At 38.5% G+C, this 24,524-nt stretch overlaps 1 protein-coding gene across 18 annotated transcripts in view; it reads left to right on the top strand.

Moving 5' to 3' along the window:
* The window catches only part of LOC101856265 (probable phosphorylase b kinase regulatory subunit alpha), an 86,433-nt gene that overhangs the window by 21,716 nt on the left and 40,193 nt on the right, over positions 1–24,524 (top strand). For 13 of the 18 annotated variants that reach the window (XM_035969871.1, XM_035969870.1, XM_035969879.1 and 10 more), the window contains exons 16-20: positions 4,300–4,444; positions 11,318–11,393; positions 11,986–12,068; positions 13,700–13,885; positions 17,514–17,567. In XM_035969871.1, the coding sequence (XP_035825764.1) occupies positions 4,300–4,444; positions 11,318–11,393; positions 11,986–12,068; positions 13,700–13,885; positions 17,514–17,567 (544 nt within the window). Of the gene's footprint in view, positions 1–4,299; positions 4,445–8,223; positions 8,369–11,317; positions 11,394–11,985; positions 12,069–13,699; positions 13,886–17,513; positions 17,568–24,524 lie in introns of all 18 variants that reach the window. The other 5 variants (XM_035969878.1, XM_035969877.1, XM_035969876.1 and 2 more) reach the window with 2 other exon arrangements.

Raw genomic sequence — 24,524 nt, 5'->3', positions numbered from 1 at the left:
TGTCAGTTTGTTTCAGGGGAGGGGGGTTATGCGTGAGGGTCTGAAATATTATCTTTAGTTAGTAACTATCTAATTCTCATAATGGATTTTAATGTACCAAGCAGAGTATAATATGAATCTCTCTTTATCAACTGAGACTGGGGGGAAAAAATCTTTCACACCTGTTAGTTTGCACACTTTTAACTGTTTGGGAAATTGTTAAGTGCTAACTTGTATTTTAAGTCACGGCGCACCGGCAGTGGAATTTTAGTTGCCGCGGGGGGTTCCCCGCCAGGCGCCTTATCACGTCGGGGTCACGGGGGTCAGCTTCCTGTCACCGCTCTCTCTGGGCCAACTTAATTTTTGGTACTTTTCAACGTACAACTTAAGGTGTATCCTTGTATTTATGGTAATTCTCATTTAGTGCACCCAAAGCATGCATTTCTGCTCTTGAGACTCAAAAAAGAACGGATGTTGTAACTTGTCTGGTTATTTCGTTAGACGCGCTGGAGTCGGCAATGCTAAATTGTAATTTTTTTTGGACTAGCGTGAATGAAAAAAAATCAATATTAAAAAAAAGGCCTCGTCAAAATCTGTTGAATTTTTGGAACATGAACGACATAGCATTGGTGCAGATACTCAGAAAAGATGGTATCTGCGCATATAATAGAAAGTTGTAATTTTGCAACTTTATCCATCGGGCACACAATTCGCTATGAAGTAATTCCTCTAAATACAACTTTATGTGTCTAGTATAATCGTGAATATTCGTATATTTTCTCGAAAGTTTATAAAAATTACCAGGACGTTTCTCTATGAAAAGTACAAATCGATTTTAGTGCTAGAATATGTCTTCAATGTAGATCTAATACACGAACAGTATCTGTTACACTCCAGAAATTCCTTACTTTTCTTAAAACGCTAAGTCTAGGTTTTGTAAGTTGACTGAATAATAGGGATGACTTCTCGTAATTGGGTTATAAGAATAATTTCTAGCTTTCCAGGGACACTGAATCAGCACCAGACTTTTCCAGCTTTATTTTTCGTTTCTATGACCATTTGCAATAACTGACAATGTGACTGATTTCTTTACATTCATAATTGTGTCCACACATATTTCCGACACAAACACTAAGAATGAATGTGTTAGCTGTCATAATTTTTATTCCATGTAAGAAATTTATCTCTACCCATGTATTTACACGGTTTTGTGGGTTTTTTTAATCGCTTAGATTCTATATTATATCTTTTTAGTTGTATGCAGGCTGCCACAGACACAGCATGATTCATGAACAAACGCAGAGTAACTTTCTCTTGTTTAATAGTAAAATAAGAGCTAACGCTGACCGTCTTTAGTTAAAAAATGCAGATGTGCATCTTTCTTCTCTTATAACTTGACTATTTCTACTCGCGCAGATTTAAGATTTCTCATGGTAAAAGACATGATATTCGTTTAACACAGATTTTGGAGAGATCTGTCGTGCCTTTTTAAAATTAACAATAATTTATTCATAAGTTTGTAACTAAAATAGGACAAATTGGGTACTCTACAAACACTTGTCTAGAACAAAAACTAAGGCACAGAATTTAACCATTCTAACGCAGAATAAATCTCAAGACATTGAGCTTTTAGTACATCCGCGTAATGGTTTGCTATGTGGGATGGGGAAGAAGTTATATCGTTTTAAACATAGTCCAAAAAAAGTGCGAACTTCCTAACCGACACCGGCAAAGTCGCTTCAGGGCTCATTTACCCCTTGACCCCGAGCCGGGGAGCTCCGGCGGGCTGCTGAGTCACGCTAACTAAAAGTAACAGAATCGGGGGAAAAGTGGCGCCGTGAAGTTTATTTTCCTGAGAATTTGCGCAGGAGAAGATGGGTCAAATGGGATCATTTTCTCAGTGTTTTTTAAAATGTTAAGTTTTATTGAAAATCAAATGTCTACAAGTGTTTTTTTAAACAGAGAGTAACCTTAAGTGCCTCTTACTGTTACTGCAGCATACAGTTTTCCGCTTGTTCATTGTTCCAACATTTGACTGTTCCAGTATCTGTAGTTTGATGGTTAGGTGCTTCACTGTCACACACAGAAGATTTGAATTCAACTCTGGTGCGGGGACAATTTTTGTCCAGTATTACTGTCTGTCCACTGATGCTGTATCCCTGTCAGCTCAGATTGGCGCTAACAGGCACAGAGAGTGGGGAGAGAGAGAGAGAGAGACACAACAAGGCAATAATTGTTAAGGGATGGGGGGAGGGGGGGTTAAAACACTATCAATTACATTACATTGCACAGCATTACATTACATTACTTCACATCAAATGACATAACTATAGATCCCTTTGGCATGACTGCAGAGTGGTACTCACAGTTTGTGAATGACTAGCTGTTGCTTCCACACTAACAATTTAAGAGTTGCATGGTTCCAAAAGTGTGCTACTAAATTGTAAAACTTCTGCAGTGTGGGGATTGTGAATTTTTAAAAAGAAAAACTACTGGCTTTACACCCCCTCCCCTACACACTTTAAAAAAGAAAAGGAATTTTTGTATATCCCTTTTCTACATTGGAGTGAGCTCTTTACAGACTTTAAGTGATTACATTATTTAAGATTAGCCTTTGATTTTTTCGTAGACTTATTCAAAGCTTGAGTGTCTCTTTAAATACTACAATAAGTCATCTTCACCTATGATGGCTGGTACTAAAACTTCTTTCAGTTTCATGAGTTGCTTTCTTACAGTTGATTTGCCTTTGTTTCATTCTTTCTAATTTTTACTGCTTTTCTGTAAAGCCTTCAGCATTTCACATTTGCACACAGTAGCTTTGACATTAGCTTCTTCGACTTGTAGTCATAGGTGGGTTGTCTCGTAGCTTTTTGCTGTACGTTTTCTCATTTTGCCTTTGTAGGGGATTGCAACTGCTTTCGATATAGAAAGGGATGCTACCAGAATACACTATCAATTTTCTTGATGCAACGTAGCATACTATCACCATAATATTATGATGTTGTTATCATCATCGTCACCTTCATGGTTGGCTGGAGTCCTATCTACTTGCATTAATGATAGTGTCCTCCATTTCTCTGTCAGGGGTCAGATGCAAACAGGTTGATGTTCTTCCCTGTTACCCTGTAATTTGCCTTGTAGTTTCCCCTCCCTCTCCCCCCTCTCTCTCTATTCTCTCTCTCTCTCTCTCTGTCTCTCTCTCTCTCTCTCTCTCTCTCTCTCTCTTTCTCTCTGTCTCTCTCTTTCTCTCTCTCTCTCTCTCTCTCTCTCTCTCTCTTTCTCTCTGTCTCTCTCTTTCTCTCTCTCTCTCTCTCTCTCTCTCTCTCTCTCTCTCTCTCTCTCTCTCTCTCGCTCCTTCCCTCTCTCTTTCTCTTTCTTTATTCTCTCTCTCTCTCTCTCTCTCTCTCTCTCTCTCTCTCTCTCTCTCTCTCTCTCACTCTGTAAGACTCAAAAGCATTGCTCCCCACCCCCGCACACCCCCCCCCCCCCAAAAACAAAAAGACACAATCATACTCAGTTTATGGATGTGGTTGTTTTACTACAGACCTGCCATAAACTATAGCCCAACTACTCCTGTCATTGTCAAAAGTGCAACAGAACTTGAAAGCTCTAAACCATCTGTGTCTGGGGTCTCAAACTTAAGGCCCGCCAAATGATATTTTACTTCCCCTACTTGACATCAAAGTGTAGTGTTAGTGCGGCCCACAAGTTTCTCTTAATATGCACATTTTTTGATGAGGTGTCGCCTTGCATTCATTTTGTCTTTTATCACATATAATGCCTGTTAACAAAGATTGAGAAGAAAAGATCAGGTGTACTTTTTAAAAAATATGTTGAAAAACCATTTTTCCCCTCGTTTTATGAAATATACTTGCCCAGGCTCACCCATACTTTTCTACGTCCAGGGGCCCTTGGGTAATTTGAGTTTGAGACCCGTGATTTATGTTGTTAGTGAATGGTCTGCTCCTTCTGCTTCTTTTCAGCATTCTTGTATTGTCCTTGATCGTCCTTGGCTCTATGCAGTTATTATCTTACAGACTCTTGCGCAGATGGTTGGAGGGCATCACTGGCAGGTTCTATTTCTTTTCTCTCTCGCTGCTGTCTTTGTCCGTCTATTGTACTTTTTCCCTGCCCTAGATGACTGTTATTATGTCAATGTGTTTCTGTATACTTAAAATGGAAACTTAAAATCTGGCCATAAACAGCAACATCACAACTCTTTTGACTCGAGGAAATGACTGACCTGCCTTTGTCAATAGCACTGTAAAAGTTCAAAGCTCCCCCTCCAACCTCCCACCCCACCCCTACTCCCCCACACAGTTTGTGGATCAGCGCCAGTTCTATCTTGGCCTGGACGTGGAGTACCTGGTGGACAACTTCAAGACGCAGATTGACATGCTCAGCAACAGCTGGAAGGGGCTGGGCCGGCCTCTCATGGTCGTCTCCTTCACGCGATTCGCTTTAGGTTGGAGAGAGTCGCTCGCTAACACTGTCCGCTGCTTGTCGTGACGGGCGGGGTGGGGCTCTGTTATCAGACGTGTGCTCATGATGAAAATAGTTACATCTTTAGCCCTTGCTGGGAAAGATGTTGGGGTTTTATTTTGTTTTGTTTTATATCATTTTTTTCGGAGGGGGGGGGGTGTTAAAGGGCGGTGCTTTCTATTTTTCTGGATTGGGGGGGGGGGATCCTCAGTCTTTACTAGTTTTATCTTGTTTAGGGCATAAGTTTATGCTCCCGTGTGGGTACAAATTACTCCTCTAAGCTCTATAGTCTTCTTGGAGTTACTGGCTCCTCTTCTTTTGACAGCTCGTTATTGTTACATTGGATGTCCTAGAAGTTATAGATTTTGTTTGGTTTAGAGTTACCGTGAATTGACAGGAAAGAAACTATTAAAGTTTATCTTCATTTTTAATGGTGCTTAAGTTCATTCACTTTAAGTGTTAATTGCTCCTTGCAATGAATTTTTGTGGACAACGTTGAATTGTCCTATCAAACAAAATGTTCCAATGTCACCATTGTGTTAAAAATGAATAGCAGTGACTGTGAATAGAGACAGTTGTTAGTTAACAGCAACAGTTAATAACGACAGTTGCCAGTTCATAGTGGCAATTGTCAATTGATAGTAACAAGTGTCAATAAATAGCAATAGTTGTCCAATAATTGTGACAGTTGTCACTCGCAGTGTCATGAGCACAGGTCGTTGTCAGAGCTCTCTTGCACTTAAATGTTGACATTTTTTTCCCTTTTTTTTTTGCTCAGTGTTCTTGTATTTCTTTAAATTTTGTTCATGTTATTGGTGTTGGCTCCTTAATTGTTTCTGCCCGCCTTTATATTATAAATATCCTTTTAGATAGATTCCCAACCCCTCTGTGCTCCTACACTTTTTCCCCGCATGCTTTTAAATAGATATTTTGATTCCTTTGCGGCCTGCATGGTCTCGGCTTGAAATCTTACTCTTTGCTGTGATGAAACCACAATTGGGTAAATTGCAAAGAAATTCATTGTGTAGTCAGTAGCACAGTTGCTTGTCTTTGCTGTTTGAAGTTTGCACACACACACACACACACACACACACGCACACACACACTCGCTTTGCATAGCACTTGACCCTCTAAATCTATGGCTATTTTGCACTCTGTCCCATTTTCGTAGATTCAAACCAATAGGCTTTCTAGTTTCAGTGATTTTTAAAAGTTGTTTGCCCCTCAGGAATTTCACAATGACTGTACCAGCTGGGTTTAAAACATTTTTTTCCCCAAAAAATTTCAAAGTAACTCTCTAGTAAGTGATACTTGTTCAGCACTTGTACGACCTATTTGCTTTGCAAGTGGCATTGAATTCTTACTAAAACAAAACTAAATCAGTAAAAGTTTGATAAAAAACACAACTTATGTAGCACCAGATGGAGAGAGAGAGGGCGAGAGAGATTTTCATCCATAAAAGTGTAGATGAGCATCAAATGGGAGAGCCCTGACAGAAATGAGCATGGATCCTGCGTTGACACGTGAATTCCTACTCTAAAAGTGAATGATTAGTGGATATTCTGTTGTGGTACGTTCTTTCTTTCCGTATGTGACCTATTTGTGTTGCAAGTACAGTGAAATACTTACTAAAACTAAGCAAAATGACTTTAAAAGTTTGATGAAAAAATACTTTTGTAGAAATAGTGCAGAAAAGGCTGCCCAAAATGATTTCTCTTGTGTTGAAGTTGAAAGAAATGCCTGCATAGTACTGGGGTCAGAAAGATTCCACTCGATCCTTGCTTGCGGTTTCTGGAGAGCTCTTGATAGTGCTTAATAGTGTGCACTGGCCTATGCTGTGGTAGAGGTTTTGTCAAACACTGTTCTTTTATGATTTTTCAGGTCTTTTCACAAACACATCTGGGTGCATGACTCGTGATTAGATTAGTTGAGAAGCATCTTATGCAGCAGTTGAGATACTCCTCTATCCATTTTGAACAGTATTTTAAAACTAATAGATTTAGTTGTCCATTGAGTCAATTGATAGGTTCATGGGGGTGGGAAGATTTTTTTTCCTGGTTCTTTTTTTCCTTATGGATATGACTGTTGGTGGTTACCAGAAAAGTATTCTCAGGATTGAATGTTTCCTCTTTCTTAGTGTAGCGTCATCAGAGCCACTGTGGGTTCCCCAAGTCTGTTGTGGGGTTGTATCTTGTATCTCACATTGAACGAAATGTCGGTTGTTGCTATTTTTCCTGTTAAGTTTGTAGGGTTTGATTTATGGAGCTTGGCATGATTCAGTTGTAGAGATACTGTCCTGAGGAGTCCTGAAACTGAGCTTGATGGCAAGAAGTAGTTGTTTCAGAGTTTGGGGTGTGCATAGCTATCAGTTGTACTTCTTGGGGCGAGAAAGTTTTTGTCAGGTTCACAAACCCTCACTAATGTGATTATATTGATGGCTGTCGTAGAAGTATTAGTGGAATCAAAATATTCACTCTCTCAGTTCAGCACTGTCAGGGCCATTTTAAGTTCTCTGAGTGTGTTGTGAGATTGGGTTTCGTTCATTGCATTAAACGTGGTATCTCTGTTTTTGCCCCTTTTTCCTGCTAGGTTTCTGCTTCGTTTTGTCCTTTGCCAGTGTCAATGCGTTCACGCAGGATCTGCTTTAGGGGGCATGGCATGAGGCCATAGTGGGGCCATTGTTCTGAGGAGTCTTGTTTCTGAGCTTGATGACTAGGGGTAGTCTTTGTGCTGTGTCGTGTGTGGAGTGTGTTCAGGAGAAGAAATGTCTTCATCATGGTTATGATGGATGCTGCCCTCAACTTTCATTGTCATTTTCAGGAAATGAGAGGAGTGACATCTTTGATTTCTAGATATGTGTGGAAATTTCCAGTCGTTCTGTTCCTTGTCTTTTAAAAAAAATATGTTGTCGTGATTTATAATTTATTGTTGCCATCCAGATAGTTCTAGAAGTCTTTAAGACGCCATGATTGCATCTGTACTCACGTTGTTTATTTTAAGTGCTTTCATGTGCTTTTGCAAGTGTTTTGCGGTCTATGATAGCTACAAGTAAGAAACCATAGTCTGTAGTTTTGTTAGTTGAATTGTCTCCGTGCAGTGCGTTTTTATCCGTGTTTGGGGAAAGGCAAGACTGCTTTCCAAGCTGCCTGGTGGGCGTCATTGTCCACAGGTGACTTGCCTGGAGACTGAAAGGATTCCTTACATGACCTCCTGCCTACCCTTCAGTTGGTTGGTGGCTGCTGTTTTGTAGTCTATTTTTTTTTCCACTTCAATGACTTCTCCTACCTCCAGATATGGACCACACTTTATATATACAGAACAACCCAACTGTTGGTGGCAATGTATGGTTTTGAGCCTGGTGGTGAACGACCTGGAGCTGTTTGATTGACAACAATATCTTTAACTTCCACTGACGTTTTCCACTCTGTTGATAGTTTCACTCCCAGCAGCAAATTCTGCTGCATGACGATGTGCTTTTTACAACTGTATGTAAGGAGCCAATGTGGGATTGTGATTATTTAATCTATTCTGTTCTTTGCTCTTGCTGCAGGTGTACACCTAAGGTGTGCTATGAGGTCTGGTTTTTGCTGGTTTTTAAAATTCGTATTGTTTTTTTTAAAATTTGTTTTTGCTTTTATATATTTGTGGTCCACTGTTCGTGATGCAGGTGACTTCAAATGAGTTCAAGCCTTAGTTTTATCACCTGCTAGTGTGACTGATGGCCCCCGGCCGCGCGGCCCGGCCCTTTTCGCTCGCCCACAGTTCATGGACCTGACCCGCTTCTACGTGGTGCTGGACACCAACTTCCTGGTGGACTTCTTGCGTACCGAGGTGGCCTACCTGAAGCGTAGCTGGAAAGCCCTGGGCCGACCCATTGTCACAATTACTATCTCACACCAACTGCTGGGTACGTGTTGGTCGTGGCCGTGTTCTCCCCAACCCCTGCCCCCAACGAAAGTGCTTGTCTAGTGAAGGCTGTCTCTTCGGTATGGAATATGGGTTGATATGTCCCCTCCTTCCACCCTCCCCACCCCACCACACCCCACCCCCACCCCACCCTAAAAAACACCCCTAAATTTCACCAGTTACTAACTTCTTTACCAAAATTATCCTTTCACCCAACCCCCCTGCACCCTTCCTTGAATCTCCAATCTCTTACGCCTTTTATTTCTTTCTGAAATCACACAGGCCTACAACTTTTGTCACCTGTTCATGGTGATATTCCCTTTCTATTCCCCCTAGTCCACCCACGTTTTTGAGAGTGAAGGTTCATGGATATGCAAGAACAACTCCCTCCCTTCACTGTGCTTTGCGATAGCTGTAGCTCAACAATGAGTTGGAAGAAATTTGCTGTGTTCACTTTCAGCAGTGGTTTGCACAGAATTCTAGTGAATGGACTCCTGAATATTCAGACTGTACTGTATGTTTCAACACCTGTAGTATATACTGTATACGCCTCAAATTACTGTCTTATTAATATATGAATGTCTTTATCATGACAGCTATAGTATATTCAGCAGTGTTCCTTGCGGCTTTCACTTTTGCTGTTCAACATTTAGCTTTAAAGTTTGCAGCTCTTTTGTATCTCTAGATGTGATGCAATTGTACATTTAGTGTTTGCTTATTGTAAATATATAATGCGTGTGGGTTTTTTTTTCCCTTTTAATGGAAATGAAAAGTCATTGCTTCTCAGGTAGTCTTGTTTACTCATTTTTTGTAGTGCTGGTCATCTTCCGAGCTTTTGTCCCAAGTGGAACGACAATGATGGGTTCATGACAGAGACATTGTCAAAGCTCTGAGCTTTTCGTCTATTCCATAGACCAAGAGACATTTACTGATGCGTGTGTACAGTATAGGATTCTGTGTTTGCTGATTGCTGTTTGCCGTGTGGAGTCTTTGGACTTTGTTGTTGACGATTGTCTCTCTTTTTTTCCATTTCTGAGGTGTAGCTTGTCATGAGCATGAGAACATGCTGTGAGAATTTTGCGATCAATCTGAAAATGTTGTACAGCGGCAGCTGCTTCAGCCTAGCTTGCCAGTGATATTAGATTAAAGCCAGTGCTAATTTTGTACTGAAATTAAAACCGGTGCTAATTTATACTGATCATATCTTCACTGGACCAACCTTCTCTAAAATTACAATTTTCATCTTGTAACTTATCACTTTTCCCCCCACGAGACACTGATCGGTGACAGTAAGAAGCTGTACCTTTTCCCCACGGGACGCCGATTGGCGACGGTGTGATATAGCATGTACCGATACCACATCTGTATCCTGGTACGTGGGGATAAGTGTTGCGCGCTCTGCCTGCTGCGTTGGTGGATAGTGTTAAGTGATGAAAAATAGATATGAAGATCTAAAATACGAAATATCCTCTGTTCACATAATGCATGGTGCGGTTGCCAGATGCATTTGAGCATGAATTGTATCACCTTTCTTTTTTTTTTTTTCTGTCAAATAATATATTGGACAGCTATCACATAGTTTGCCTCTTTAGAAAATAAATAACGTTTCCTTTATATTAGATATGTGCACAGTTTATCGTATCTTAAAATGATTTTTCCTCTTAGCATTCAAATTTGAAGCTGAAATTGAGATCTAATGTATATAGTTTTAGTTTATGAGTGAAAATTATGAATAAAGTCCCTTTTCCTTGCCTTAATTGTACTCTGAGCGACATGTATTTAGGAGAAAATAACTTTGCCGGTGTTGACTGACCCACTATAACTTTGTCAAGCCAGGTCTATTCAGCTGTGACTGACAATGCCTAAACTTTATGTAAGTTCTGTTGGTAGTCCCATGTTACACAGGATCATGTATCATCATAGTTTCCTGAAGGACAGCAGGTAACTTTCAATGGAGTAATATTTATTTTTTTATGAAGGTGAAGTTGAGTCTTTGCGGCTTTGGTGAATACACATTTCAGTAGTTTGTTCCTTCCCGCATTTACCCTTTCCATTCAGTCTTTCATTTTTTTAAATGAATGATAAAAATGAAGATAGCAGAAATAATTTGGAGTTTTGAAATTATAATTATTTTTTTCAAAATTGAAGTTAAAACATTACTTTATTATTAATTTGTCCGACCTGTTGTATGCAGTTTGGCCAGGGTTAGTGTTGAGTTTCCGGGTGTTTTCCTTGTATTTTTCCATTCTTTGATCCTTGGTGCTAATTCCTTGTTATTCCGTTTCTTACAGCAGTATCGGTTGTTTCCTTCTTTCTTCCCTTGTTTCTTTCCTTCTCAACACTCCATCTTTAGTTATTTTGCTCCATACAATGACTGAACAGCATAGCGTAAGTAGCTTTAGTTCACTGAAATTGAAATTCTGAACTCCTCGTGTATAACGTTTGAAGACAGTGCAATACAGTTTACTTTCAATAGACTGTTTTAACTTTTTTGTGGACAGAAATTACACATCAGTGTCCTAATTAAAACTTTTGTATACTGTACCAATTTTTTGTTGGTTTTTTGGGGGGCAGTGGACATTGTTTTGTAGTATGTTTAGATTTGTTTTGGGTGTTTTTAACTGATATATAATGTTAACTATTATATATTCTAATGTATCCTATAACTTTTAATAACTCTTAAGACTATAAGGAGAAGTGAACTGTTTTCTTAGAGTTTTTGAACATTTGTAAATTTTACCCTCGAGTATCCTCTAGAAAGCTGTGTTGGCTCTTTTCATGATAAATTAGGGTAGCCCTTTACTAAGTCACCAAATCATGTTTTTTAAAGAATACATAAGTAAGCAAAACATTACATAAATTCTAAAGCAAATATTTTATAATCAATTTCAAGTGTGCTGAGGAGTCCACCTCTGAAACCCGTCTTGTTGTTTTGTTTTTTGACGCACAGACAACTACCAGCACCCTCCCAATGCATTGTTGGCCACCATCAAGAAACTGCAGAGTGGCTACATCAGTGGCACAAGGTCTGTCAACAACACACAAGCATTCTTATGCACTGTTACAAACTCACACACTTGTATTCTAGCACAGGAGTATGCACACTTGCACACTCTCACATTCACACACACACACACACATGCACATATACACAGACAGACAGACTGACACTCACTCAAACACACACACACATAAACTCTGAAATCTTGAGGACCACTGTACATACACACTAATGTATCCCACACAGATTGGCATATGTTAAGAAAATATTCTTTGGTTGGAAATATAGAATTTACAAATTTACAATCAGTAGTATTGAAGGGGAAAAAAAGCAGATCCATTCCATCGAATCTTTTTGAATCTATGGGATTTTGTTTTTAAGTTGGCAAGAATGTAAAGCATGCTGGAGGGGCTGTCCCCAAGTTTCACCTTTTCATTGACAAAATTGTTAATTGAAAATATTAGTTCAAAACGAATGTTCCCACCTCTTACAAGAAAAAAGCAATGATTACGCTGGTTGCTCTTTTGATAACTTTTAGATAGTGTACAATAACACAGCAATGACAGTTTTTATGCTTTAAGCCACCTCTTACTTCAGTGCTGCTGTGTTTGTTTCAGAGTTCACCTGGGCAAGTTGTCAGACTTCCTCCACACGTCCTGCATGACCAAACTCAGCTTTCTGCGAGATATTGACGACCAGTGTGAGTCCTGCAACTTATTTTTATTTACTAATTTTAGATTTAAAATATTTTTTTTCATCGTTGTGAAGCAGATGGTTTCCCACTGTAATAGGTGTCTGTGGTATGGTGGATAGTCTATTAGCGGAATGGTGCAACAGACATGAGTTTGGGTCTGGTACTCCGTGGGGCTGTACCACTGACTGAAGTGTCTTTAGGCCATTCCCATAGGGGGGACATTTCTCTTTCTAATGCACAGTAGAATTTTAAATGGGCTGATCCAACGTCATGCTCATAACTGTGCCTGAACTACAACCGGGAACTGCTGCTTTTTCTTTCCTAATCCTAACTATCGTCATTTCCCTCTACTTTCTTTGTCTGTTGTGACCCGCTATTTTTGGGGTTCCTTAATAGTCGAAGCAGACTTTGTGCTGTTGAAGGTAGAGAGGTGATCAGAGTAAGTCTGATTCCCTCTAAGGACTTCTTTGTTGACTTCCACCCCTTGGCGCTCCTATGACCTTATGCAGTTGTGAGCACCGCAAAACCTCTACTAAAACAAAAAACAATTGGTTCTGGAGTGGGGGCTTTTTAAAAAATCAAATATCTCCATCTGTCTGCTTGGAGGCTGTACCTCGCTCAGTCCGAGTTGCTTGTGACAGGTGAGCTTGAAGAAGTCAGCCTCCTAAATGATTTTATTGGTGCAGATGGGTACTTAGAAACAAAACATTAACAGTAAAACCAAAAAAGTACTTCCGCTTTTTCTTTACCTCCTTTGTATTACTCTCTATAATGTAACATTACCTTACTCTCATATTCGTGTCTTCATCATGGGTGGGTTTTCGAGGTCACTCTAGTGTAGTTTGCTCCTGCTTCCATATCAAACATGTATTGTGCTTATCTTTCCGTTTCTTTTCTTTGAATATTACTCTCTATTAATACCTTTACTAATCCTTGTCACTTTTATGACCTACAATGTTGCAAGTGCTATTAAACTCTTTCTAAAACTAATACTACAAAGGACTGTGTTTTGGTTTTCTGTTGCCCCTTTTTATGCTTCTCATTCCTCCCTTCCAAAGAAAAAAAAATGTTTTTTTTAATCAGTCCATTATCCATAAGTTAAATGAGATGATTAGACCTGCTCCACTGCATACCAGCAAGAGCTGGGCCATCTTCAGCAGGAACATAACTCACAAGAACATTTTCCTTGGATTAAGGTTTGTGTGGGAAATTTTTATATTGATGTATTGTCACATCACCGCTTCTTTCCTCTTTTCCGTGGTCCTGACATAGCCTTGGAAATGAATGGTTTCTCTCTATTTTTGCTTTGTTGAAGAAGTGTATTTGTCCTTGTGACCTTTTTCTGTAAAGTGTATACACTGAAGATCATTCACAGGTGATTGGAGCGCACCACTGGTAGGTTCTACTTCTTTACTTTCCCTCTGTTGTTTCTGTCTGTCTGTCTGACTTTTTCCCAGCACTAAATGACCTTTATTGTGTGGATGTGCTTCTTGTTGCTCAAACAAGTTGATCATTCCCTGCTGTATGATTGCAGTCCATCATCATTATTATTATTGCGATTATTATTAATGAATCTTTTAAAAATTCATATTAGTTGGGCTATGCTTTCAAACCAAACATGTTTGTATTTTATACAGCGGGAAAACAGGAGAGGATGGTAATTGACCAGCTTATGGCCGGTTCATCTGGACCGCGTCAGCGTTTGCTCAGCGACTCTCGCAGCAAAACCAAAAAACGTCCATCATTTCGCAGTGCATCCCTCAGTGTTCAGGGAATCATTCGCCGATCTCGTTCAATCCAGATTGATCCGGATGAGATTCCTGGTAAGTTACTGTGATGACCTTGAAAGTGTTTGTGAAATGAGATAATTTAGATACGTATGGGTAGTTGGCAGGTGCTCTTGTGTGGTTTGCACCTTCTTACGTACCAAGCAGCTATCATCCTTATTTTTCCTCCTTGTTTTCTTTGTGGGCTGTTTGGTGTGATTTGCTCCTTCTACTTCCTTTTTAATCTTTATTTCGACTGCCTAGTATAAGACTGTTTGGCCATTTTTGAAAAGTGACGTATTACGAAGTCTTACTACTAAGCAGTTGATTTCTTCTATTTCTCTTTAAGAAATATTCTCCTCTGCAGATGCATTAGTCCTTGTCAGACGAACTTTAATTGTAATCCTTATCACTTCCAAGCTATGTATAGCCATGATCGTGTCTAGGCACAACTCTGCATTCTATACGAATTGTTGAGGTTGTGAAAGAAACGGTATTCTATAAATTTGTATTATGATGAGGAGATGAGCTTTTGTTGAATATGTTGTTGTTTACATGCATGATGAACTTTGTATGATTACAGACTTTTCTTCCACAGACTCTTCTCCAACATTTAATGAATTTCTTTCCCACCTCTCCGAGTCCCTTATGCTTGAAATTTTTTCCAAACTTAAATTTTGCAGATTTCGCATTTTTCGTTTGGACATTTTTGTACTCTTCTTTGTATTTAAAGTTGACATTTTTTTCTCCCTTCTGTCTACGTCTCCGTGTTAGTGGTTTGGGGGCACTCTCATTGTGGCCTATTTTTTACTTTTTCTCAATGTTGCTGTTGTCCTTGTCTGCTCCGAGTGAGATTTACCCCCATTCATCATCGTGTTGATTCCTGCCGGCCTGGTTGTACGTAATTCTTTGGTATTGTCTCTTCCCATCAGTGGTACTCTTCAATGCAGGTTTGTCTTTTGTCTTATATGTAGGCTGGAAGTCGCTCTGAACATGTGAACGCTTTTTCAGAGCTTCAAGTCTTACAAAGGCCTAGAGTAGGATGTAATGAGTTACGTGTGACAAACCTGTACTTACACACTAAAATACACAAGCAGGATTGTGTGGAAAGAGTGGAAATTTGTAACTTTGTTGTCGCACTGAATTTCTGTAAAGTTTGATAAGAGACAGAGATTTTCCCTATTTGACAGTCAATTTTGATTATTTCACTCGTCGCCTGAACGGAAAAATGATGATATCCATGGTGAAATAGGCAGCATTCCAATGCCCTGCCAAATGATGACAAGTATAATAGATAGCATTTGCATAGCTTTTATCCCCATTCAACAACAAGCTCTATGTGCTTTACAATCTATACAATTACCCTGGAAGATCATAGAACACTTTGAAACTCAACACTAACAAACTGAGATGGCATTTGTGCTGTCTATAGCCGGATGCCCATTCCCACCTGAGTGAAGTGAGGGAAATTCCTGGAATGTGCATTTTCCAAGGATACACCGGGGTTTGAACCGACACACACCCCACACCGGGGTTTGAACCCATGACCTTTTGGTTGCGTGCCCAGCAGCCAAACCACTAGACCACCTACACTACAAATAGTCTTCTCAAAGCTTATGGTAATGGTGTCTGTGGTTTAATACTCAGGCTTGCCATTGTACGCAGACACATGAATTTGATTCCAGAGTGAAGGAATTGTATTGTGGAGTATCTCTGCCTGTCTGTTGTATCTCACTCAGCTTAGATCGACCTTATGACATACAGGGTTGAAGTAGCCTACCTCCTTAGTGATGTAAAGTATGTCAGTTTGGGTGTAAAACATTTGCAGTCCTTAAAATTTGCAGTGCTGGAACACTTGCACTTTTTTGGTTTTGGTGTTCACATCTGACTTTACAGATTTTATTTGCTAAAATCACTGAGAGATCACTACTTCTGCTGAAATGTGTAATTGAGCTGCTTTATGATTTAATGTAAAACAATCTTTCTAATTATCCTATTGTGTGCTGGTGTCCTCATTTCTTTAAATCTGTTTTATTTAGTTTTGTACATGTTTTTGTTTTTAAGACGTGTGGTTTACCTCAAGATACTCGTGCACTGTGTAAGCGTTTTATAAATACTGACCTGGCCTTTGTGCTTTTTGTCTTCAAATGTGTTTACAGACATTCATGAACTAATGTTTTGTGCAATGACGCACAAGTGTAGCTTTATAGGATTGAGTTTTCTTTTCTTTTCTTGTTTTCTTTTCTTTTTTCTGGGGCCCAACCTGACAGTAAAAGGATTCCTTTAGAAGAGACTGCAGTAGAACCCGGGATACTCCCCTGCGTGCAGTTTTCCCTACTATGTTTGAGTTCATTTAGTGTTTATTTCTTTGTGATGCTGGAAGCTTATGGGAAGTTGTGGGCCGAAGTGCATTATGTATTTCAACATTTTGTAACTTTACTTTGTCCACCCTTATACCTGTCTGGTTTTTTTAGTCTTTGTACAAATGGTTTTTTTACTTTGACTTAAGACTGTATGTGGACTTGGCCTTAAGTTTAGGAGTAAAGATGCATGTAGAATGTTATGTAAATGAAGAGATTTGTGTTCAGACTGTAGTGTGAATGCCTCAGAATGTTTTTCTTGTGTTCTCATGTAGTTAGAACCAGGAATTTGGCACAAGTTGTTTCTATTTCTGAGATGAATATAGTCAATTTGATTATATTTTGACAATATTGAAAATATTGATGATAATGTTAATATATATACATGATAATAGTTTTCATAATAATGATAATTATGAAAATGACAAATCTTTAAGGATGAAACCAACAGATTTGCACTATTTTGCACATGCTTCTATTATAACAGACATTGTTGGATGCCATCTTGTTTGTTCGCTAATGATCTAATACTAGAGAAAAAAGTAAAGATTAAAACACCACACCTAAACTTCTCAAACACTAAAAGCAGTTCCTCACCTACAAGCTCACTTTCGAAAGACCTATGATTCCAGGTACAGTCAGGCAGGAGTAGGTGGGGTAAATGACGCTGTGGAAGAATCAGTGGCCAGGCTGATTGATTTTGATATAAAGCTTTCCGCCATACAAGATTGCCTTTCATGTTCGGCTGGAAAACTTAACTCCTAAATTTTTTTCCTAACGTGAGGACAGTTGAAGAAAGGATGGCTTTGAAGCTTTTGGGAGGAAGGGGGGGGGGGGAGGGGGTTACCTGCAGGTACAGTATAACAGAATTTGCTCTTCAGCAAAGTTCGAGTGAAAAGTATTACAAGTTTTAAAGGTCTAAGCTACAACTGGTAGAATTTTTTAAAGTGTGGAACTTTAAGAGTAAAAAATAAAGGAATGAATTTCTTACCTTTCAAATGTCACAATCATTCTGATGCGTAGGCCAACGTTTTTGTGCAGTTTTTATTTCTTTCTGATTTGGTTTGAAAATGCTTTAAAAAAGAAACATTTCGCTGAAATAAAGTTACCTTGAGTAAGGCAATGTGATTTTTTTTATTGATACCAGTTAGTCTTGCATGTTTTTTCCCATACAAACATATGCATGTGCGTGCGCACTTGCACACACATGCATGCACACACACATACAACACAACACACTACCCAGAGTGTGTGGGGTAATAGTTGTGATGCTGTTACTTTTGTACTAAAGTGTTATGCCTTCCCCCCATTTCTGTCTGATCAAGAGTTGCACTCTCTGATTGGTTTGGGTGACACGGATCGCACTAGAACGTCGTCAGGTATGTCGTCAGGACCAGGAGCCTTTCCTTGTTGCGCACCTAGATGTCCACTCATGTATTTCTCATTCACGTCCTGGCCACGTCTGTATGGTGCCTCGGGTCAGGGTTCAGCAGTTAACTCGGTTTAAGGAAATCCTATGTTGCTAAGAACAGTTTTTTTTAGTGTTACTTGGAGAAACCCGTATTTCCCAGCACTGAAAAGTGTTGAATTGTTTGTTTTCCTAGGGAATACAACATTTACGATTTGCTTAAGTATAAGCCCAACACTTGGGAAAATAGCTACTTTATGAGTTGCAAAGTCCTTGACATCAGTGTCTGTTTTGTAAGTGTTAGGAACAGTAATACAGGCTGAAATAGAAAGTTAATACATTCAAGTTTCTAAATTTGTCCGGTGAGAAGCTGTATCCCTCTTACTTTAATTAGGTTGGCCGACCCCAGAAATGACCTAAATTTTATAATTTTTTTACTATCAATATGTCTACTGAAATAGAGGCACTGCACAGCCGGTTGTTGTGATGCAGCGCAGGTTTTTTTTGAGTCAGGATAATTGTATGGGGATTTACTTCGCTGAAGAATATGGAAATTTCTGTTCTGAATGTATAATTGAAATAACACATCGCTTTGCCTTTTACTCCAGAATAAACTCTGAATGTTTCACACGGCTGTATTAACCGACTTTGTAGGTTATGATCATGTCAACTGCACCTGAGGCATCGTCAGTGTGTCGACTTTTCTCCTTGCTGTGGCACTCACACCTGCTCTTTTCCTCTAGCCTCGATGTGTGTGTGCGTGCACTAACATTACATTTGTAAAATGATTTTCTTTCACACTGCAGGTTAAATGTAACGTAATGTTTTAATGATTCGTTTTCTTTTAACTAACTGGTTGATGCGTGGCACTTTTATAATCTTTCTCCAATAGAGAACTGGAAGATTGAATGTTTTTTTAGTGTGATGTGACCATTATGGTTTTGGGGTTTGGGTACTTTAAAAGGGGAGGGGGGGAGGTAAACTGTAAAAGAATGTGCACATCTAGATAAGATACGTCTTAGAAAGTAACCCTGAGCAAAATTTCGAGTTTCTGAGCCAACTTTTTAAGTCTGTCTGAAAATTTCTACAGATTTGACTTGCTGTTATGTGCCTACTTTCTATTAGTTGCATAATTCCCCTGCTTTAGATTGTCATATCAAAATGCGTGTGTGGCTACTACTTGCTCCGCGCTGTTCTGCCAGATGACTCGGCGCAACAAAACTTTTCTTCCTATTTTTGTTTCTTCTTCAACTGTGTACATGAAGTATGCTGCATTCTTCTGTGAAGTGTGTCTGCTTCTGGGCCTGCAGATGGCTGATAGGCATTGTATTGTGATCTGCTTCTTCTACTATTTAGTGTCCTATTCTGCACCATGTGGAATGCTTCTGTTGTCATGTTGTCTCTACTCAAAGACTGATCGTCCCACCATTGATCGATCATGCTTGTGAATTTGTTTTCCTATAGAAACATTGTAACCTCAGTTTTTGTCAAGTTCTGTATTAGCATCAAATATGAAGTGATAGTTTTCCTTGAATTTCCTTTTATTCTTTTGTTTTTGTTTTAATCACTTATGTTACATTTTACTTCTGAGTGTCCCCATCAGGCTGCATTTGGAAGAAGTTCCAGAGTTGTCTTGATCCTGATATCTAGTATCTGCTTCCGTTTACTTATGTTCAGACTCTTGGGAAAAATTTTTTTTTTTTTTTTTTTTGGTTTAAATTCAGACGACATTGTCATTTGAGATGATCGCCTTGTGTTGTTCTACCATCTCTCTGTTCTGGGTAAAATTCAGAGTAGGGTTTTTCTTCTTCAAGAGTCCTGATGATGTATTAGTTGAACTGTGGTTGGTGGACACTCTCGTTTGCTTCCTCTTACTTCTTTTAGCTTGTTACAATTGTCTTGATCTGCTCTTTGACAAAATATTATAGATAAGGCTCTGTGAACCACCAACTTTCCTCAGCGGTAGTTGAATTTGTCCATGCTATGTGTCAGCCTTGTGGGACCTAGGCACCCGCTTTACACCATCTGATCGTAGAGTGTGCTAGATACTCTTTTGTCCTTTTGCTGTTGATAAACAACATAGGCTATGCATGTATTTTTGCTGGCACGCACACCACACACAGCTTTGTATAGAAGTGATTCAGGGACCCAAAAAATGTGCTTCAAAATCTTGCAATTTGTACACTGTATATACTCAATTTGTTAGTGGAGACTGAGTGCAAAAAGAAAACTTCCAAAGATAGATAGAGAGACTGGTAGGACGTGAGTAAGTGAAATGAAAGAATGAGTAAGAATGACTGAACCTGTTTGTCTAGTAGTACCCTTTGTGCCTCTTAAGACTATACTATAATTATAGCATGTCATTCACACATCTGTAGTGTGCACTCCTGTAGTGATATTCCCACTCCCTAGAGACTAAGAGTCATGTATCTTTTTGCATGTGTAGAGGTTTTCCCTGAGTTTCCCATACAGTCTTTATGCATTATTCTTCAATGAAAATTTGATCATGTATGTTTTATTTTTTTTTTAAGTAGATCTCTACCTGGAGCTCTGTCCTTTCTTTCTTCAGTAGCACATTTTTCCTACCACTTGTCTCTGTTGAACTGAATGAAACTAAATAGTCTTGTCCTTCTCTTGGCACTTAATTGACCGGAATAGATTGGTAACTGCAATTGGCTGTGTTTGTTTACTTGGGGTTAGTAGTAGTAGTTTCTGGTTGAAAGGAACCTTTTTTATTTAATTATTCTTCTCCCTGCGAGGGTTTTTCTGTCTGTTTTGCCTTTTCCGATTACTAAATGGCCATTATGTGCTCATGTGTCGGGTGAGATGATTTACTATTCCATATTCTCTAGAGTACAACAAGATAGCATACAGATGTGATTTATAACACTTTAAATAGTTACTGCAACAGATCGCAGACATGCCTTGCAGTAGATGCTGATATGAAGTGGCTTTGTTTTTCTCAATTCCATTCTCGAAGCGAGATGCTCAAAGTAATCCTATGAATAACTTTTACACTTGTGCTTGTTTGTAATTAAAAGACATGTTTTTTTTATTGGTCAAATGAAGAAAAGAGAGACTAGATTCTTTGTGTCTTTTGTAACATGTCAGGTAATGCAAGGTCATCACAGTTTGCTTTGTTGATTGAAAAGTTCTGAGGCTAACAAAGGAATCAGAGTACATGCACTGGGGGAGATTTGTAATGTAACATGCTCTTTTCGAATGTTATGTTTTGAATTTTTTTGGTCCCATTCTTATTCTTAATTGTGTCACTGTCTGTTTCTTGTAAGATCTATAGAGACATAAATTTTGAACTACTTACTTTACATACATAATGCAGTCAAACCTGCTCCAACGACCACCTGTCCAAGACGATCATCAGCACAGACGACCACTCCCTCCCTTGTGGATTTTTTCGAAATATAATGACACTATTCAAAAGATTCACCTGTCTAAGACAGCCCCCTTTTCTCCTTCACAATGGTTGGCTGCCTTGTACAATTTCGACTACACAAAATCAGGTTTTGACCGAATTGTCATATTTTGCTCTATTTAATGCGATATTTGCTCTCTTTATGAGCTTTGAGCGCATTCTGTGGTTTCAGGGTTGATGTGCTGATCAATGTACAGTATGAATGGACGGTTTAAAAGGGTTTTTTTGTTTTTTTTTATTTGTCCCTGTGATTAGAATTCATTTGTTCTATAAATACTAATATATTTACAGACTTTGGTATGTTTGTGTGCTTACTGATTGCAGTAACTCGTTTTGTATGCTTGCTTTTGTTGTGGTGACTCATTAAATATGCTCTTTGTTTCACTCACCAGGTTTTGATTGACAGAAAGCTTAAAGAAATCTCTGTCAGCACAGAGGTTCTCATGTCATTTGTATTAATGTGTTTGGAACTACCTAACGGATTATTGTTGTTTTTTCAGCCTATACTCATATTATTGTGTCGATGTGCTTCTGTAATCTCATAGAAACTAAATAGGTTTTTATATTATATATATCTTTGTTCATACTGCATTCATGGAAAATGTCTCTCTCTGTCTGCTTGCCTGGGCAAAAAACGACATCGATACAGGAGGGCACTGAGCCTATTTTGGCTGGTTGGCGAGCACCCTAGTGTGGTTTGTTCCTTCATGTTAAAGATCTATCACCCTTATCTCTCCTCCTTCCTTCTTACTGTCTAGTAGTACCTCTATTCTTGCACTTATATGACCTATTTGTGTTGGTTTCAAGTGCTGTAAAAGTAAAAGTCTTACTTGAACTAATACTGTAGCAGGAATCATGTTTTTTTCCAGGGGGTTCAGTTACTAGTTACACTATGGAACAGGAACGCTGTCATTAAAGGTTGCCATTGTTAGGTACAACTACTGTTATTTCCTTGATTGTTTTTGTCTTTCCGTCTCGCCTTTTCCCAGGCTGAATTGCAGTTGCCCTAATCATGTGGATGTGCTTCTCTTTAGTCAAACTAACTTGTTTTGTCTGGTGGCTTGCAGCCCTTTTAGCAAATTTGTCTCAGAAGGGAGATACAGAAATGACCAGGAAGGACAGTGTGGTTCTAGGTCAGTGGAAGCCTCGCTTATTCATTTTCTTGTTCTTTCCTTCATTTAAAGTTTTTATTACCTAACCAGTTAGGTAAAAGTTAGCAACTCAACAAAATTGTATTAATTATCTGCGTAACTGTGGTTAGGGATAACTTATAAGATAGATTTATGACTTTTTATTAGAGGCCTTAAAGACCATAGGCCTACTTTGCTAAGTTTTGTTATATGAAAAATATAGCTTCTCAAAACTAAAAAAACATGCTGTCATTATACTTTTTAATAATAAGGAATAAGACTATAATTGAATGGGATGTTTTCTCTCACATCTTTCCCTCTGTTCTAGCCAAAAATTTATGAATTCCAGCTGACAATAGAACAGATTTTCTAGAAAGTTCTAAATTAATTCATATACTAACAATTTAGATGGATCATATTAAGCTCTTCAAGTCACTAGTGTGCAGAACATCTGTGTAATCAATGATCATTCCTGACTCATGTGTAATGTCTGGGCTTATGATATAATATGTTATTTTTTCTTTTTCAAGACGAGCCATCCAGGATAGATCTAAGAAAACTAGGTCAGTGGTATGAGACGTTTGGCGATTATTATCTCCCATTTGGTACTCTCTGCTGTTTCTGTACTATCAACTCGAGTCCCATTCTTTTTGTTACTTTGCAAAAAAAAATCCCAGTTGTATGTTTGTCTTTTTTTTTTGCTTCATTGCTCTGAAATTTGTATTGGATTATTACATTGGCTCTTTTTGAAGCTGGTTTTACCACACTTGTTGAAAAACTGGTAATTTACAATGCATTGACTTCTGATTTACAATTATGAGTTGACTTTTTGTTGTTTGTTTTTCTTTATTTGGTTTTGGAGTATGTATATCAGTGCCAGTTGCCACTGTCAGCACTGCTGTGCTCAGTGATAGAAATTGTTTTTCTCTACTTTACAAAGTCCAACATCTGATGCCAAGTTTTTTCTGTGGAATTGTGTTAGCGTTATTACTTTTGGCTGGCTTGGTTATAAATTGTGGTGCGATTCTGTGTAGCAGTTTGGTTTTGTTGACTGAAAACACTTTCTTCTGACACCTCATGTTTATCAGATCTGTTTATTAGCATCAGAGTAAGGTAACGAAGTGGATAATTGGAGGCACCACCATGAGTAAGTACCTAGTCTTTTGCTATCCCTCTTTTGTCTCTCTAGGTGCGTTTCCCTTTTCCCAGCACAAAATGACTGGTATTGTGTCAGTGTTTTTCTCTATAACTCGAACATACTCAAATAAGTTGAATTATTTGAGTCAATTACGTCTGTTAAACTGATTCAGAAGCAAAAAATGAAGTAACTGTGTGAAAAGATCAAAGTTTGGTTGCTCGAGTTCAGGTGAGGGTCATGTTGGGAATAGAGAGGAAAGTCAGTCATTTTGAGACACATCCTAGGTGCAATTGACAAAGCGAAGAGATTGTGTTCAACCGTTATTTGAAAATCATTTGTTTTTTACTACTCTTTTGTTGTTCAGGTTTTGTGTGCTTCTGTACTGATTTACAGTTTGTTTTCTTGAGGATTGTAATGTTTTATTACAATTTGAATGAGAATGTACAAAATTGGTTGCATAATAGTATTGAAATTTTTGGTCTGGAGTAACAGTTTAATTAGCGTAAATATTAGCTTCATAATTTAAAACTCCCAATGAGAGCCCAGAAGAAGAGTAGGCAACTGTCTGAATAAAAATGGGTAAAAATGTTAGACAACTGGGAACCCCTGAACTAGTGAACATTATCTCGAAGATTTGATTTCCACTGAAGGAGGATTTACATATTTTAACAAGATGAAACATTTAATTGGATCTTTCAAACTTTCTGCTATATTTGTTTTTCTTTATTTGTTTTGTTGTTTGTTGGTTTGTTTTGTGTTGTTGTTGTTTTTTGGGGGGTATGTTTTATACTATATGTACAAAAAAAGAATGTGGTGATGCAAGACAATTTATAATTAAGATTATTGCTTTCACATTTGAGGCAATATATCACAGATTTTGATTCTACAGTTACTTCTTTATTAAAATGCTATAAAGTTGTGTTCTGGCAAGATCTATGCTGGTCCACTCCAATGGTGGTTCAAATTTTTGCTGTAACTCATTTTGGAGAAGAAATTTTGTTACTACAACCTTAGTTTTACTGGTTCGTTTTAATTAAAAATGGTACTGTCAGACTGAAAGGGAAAATTACCCCTATGCATATTGTAATTTGCGAATCTCCTATGTTGTTCAAGTTTTCAATAGTGAGTCTCCTATGTTGTTCAAGTTTTTCACTAGTGAGTCTCCTATGTTGTTCAAGTTTTTCACTAGTGAGTCTCCTGTGTTGTTCAAGTTTTTCACTAGTGAGT

Source organism: Aplysia californica, unplaced genomic scaffold, assembly GCF_000002075.1.
Source record: "Aplysia californica isolate F4 #8 unplaced genomic scaffold, AplCal3.0 scaffold00190, whole genome shotgun sequence".
Classification (NCBI taxonomy): domain Eukaryota; kingdom Metazoa; phylum Mollusca; class Gastropoda; order Aplysiida; family Aplysiidae; genus Aplysia; species Aplysia californica.
This window is presented reverse-complemented; position numbering and strand designations above follow the sequence as displayed.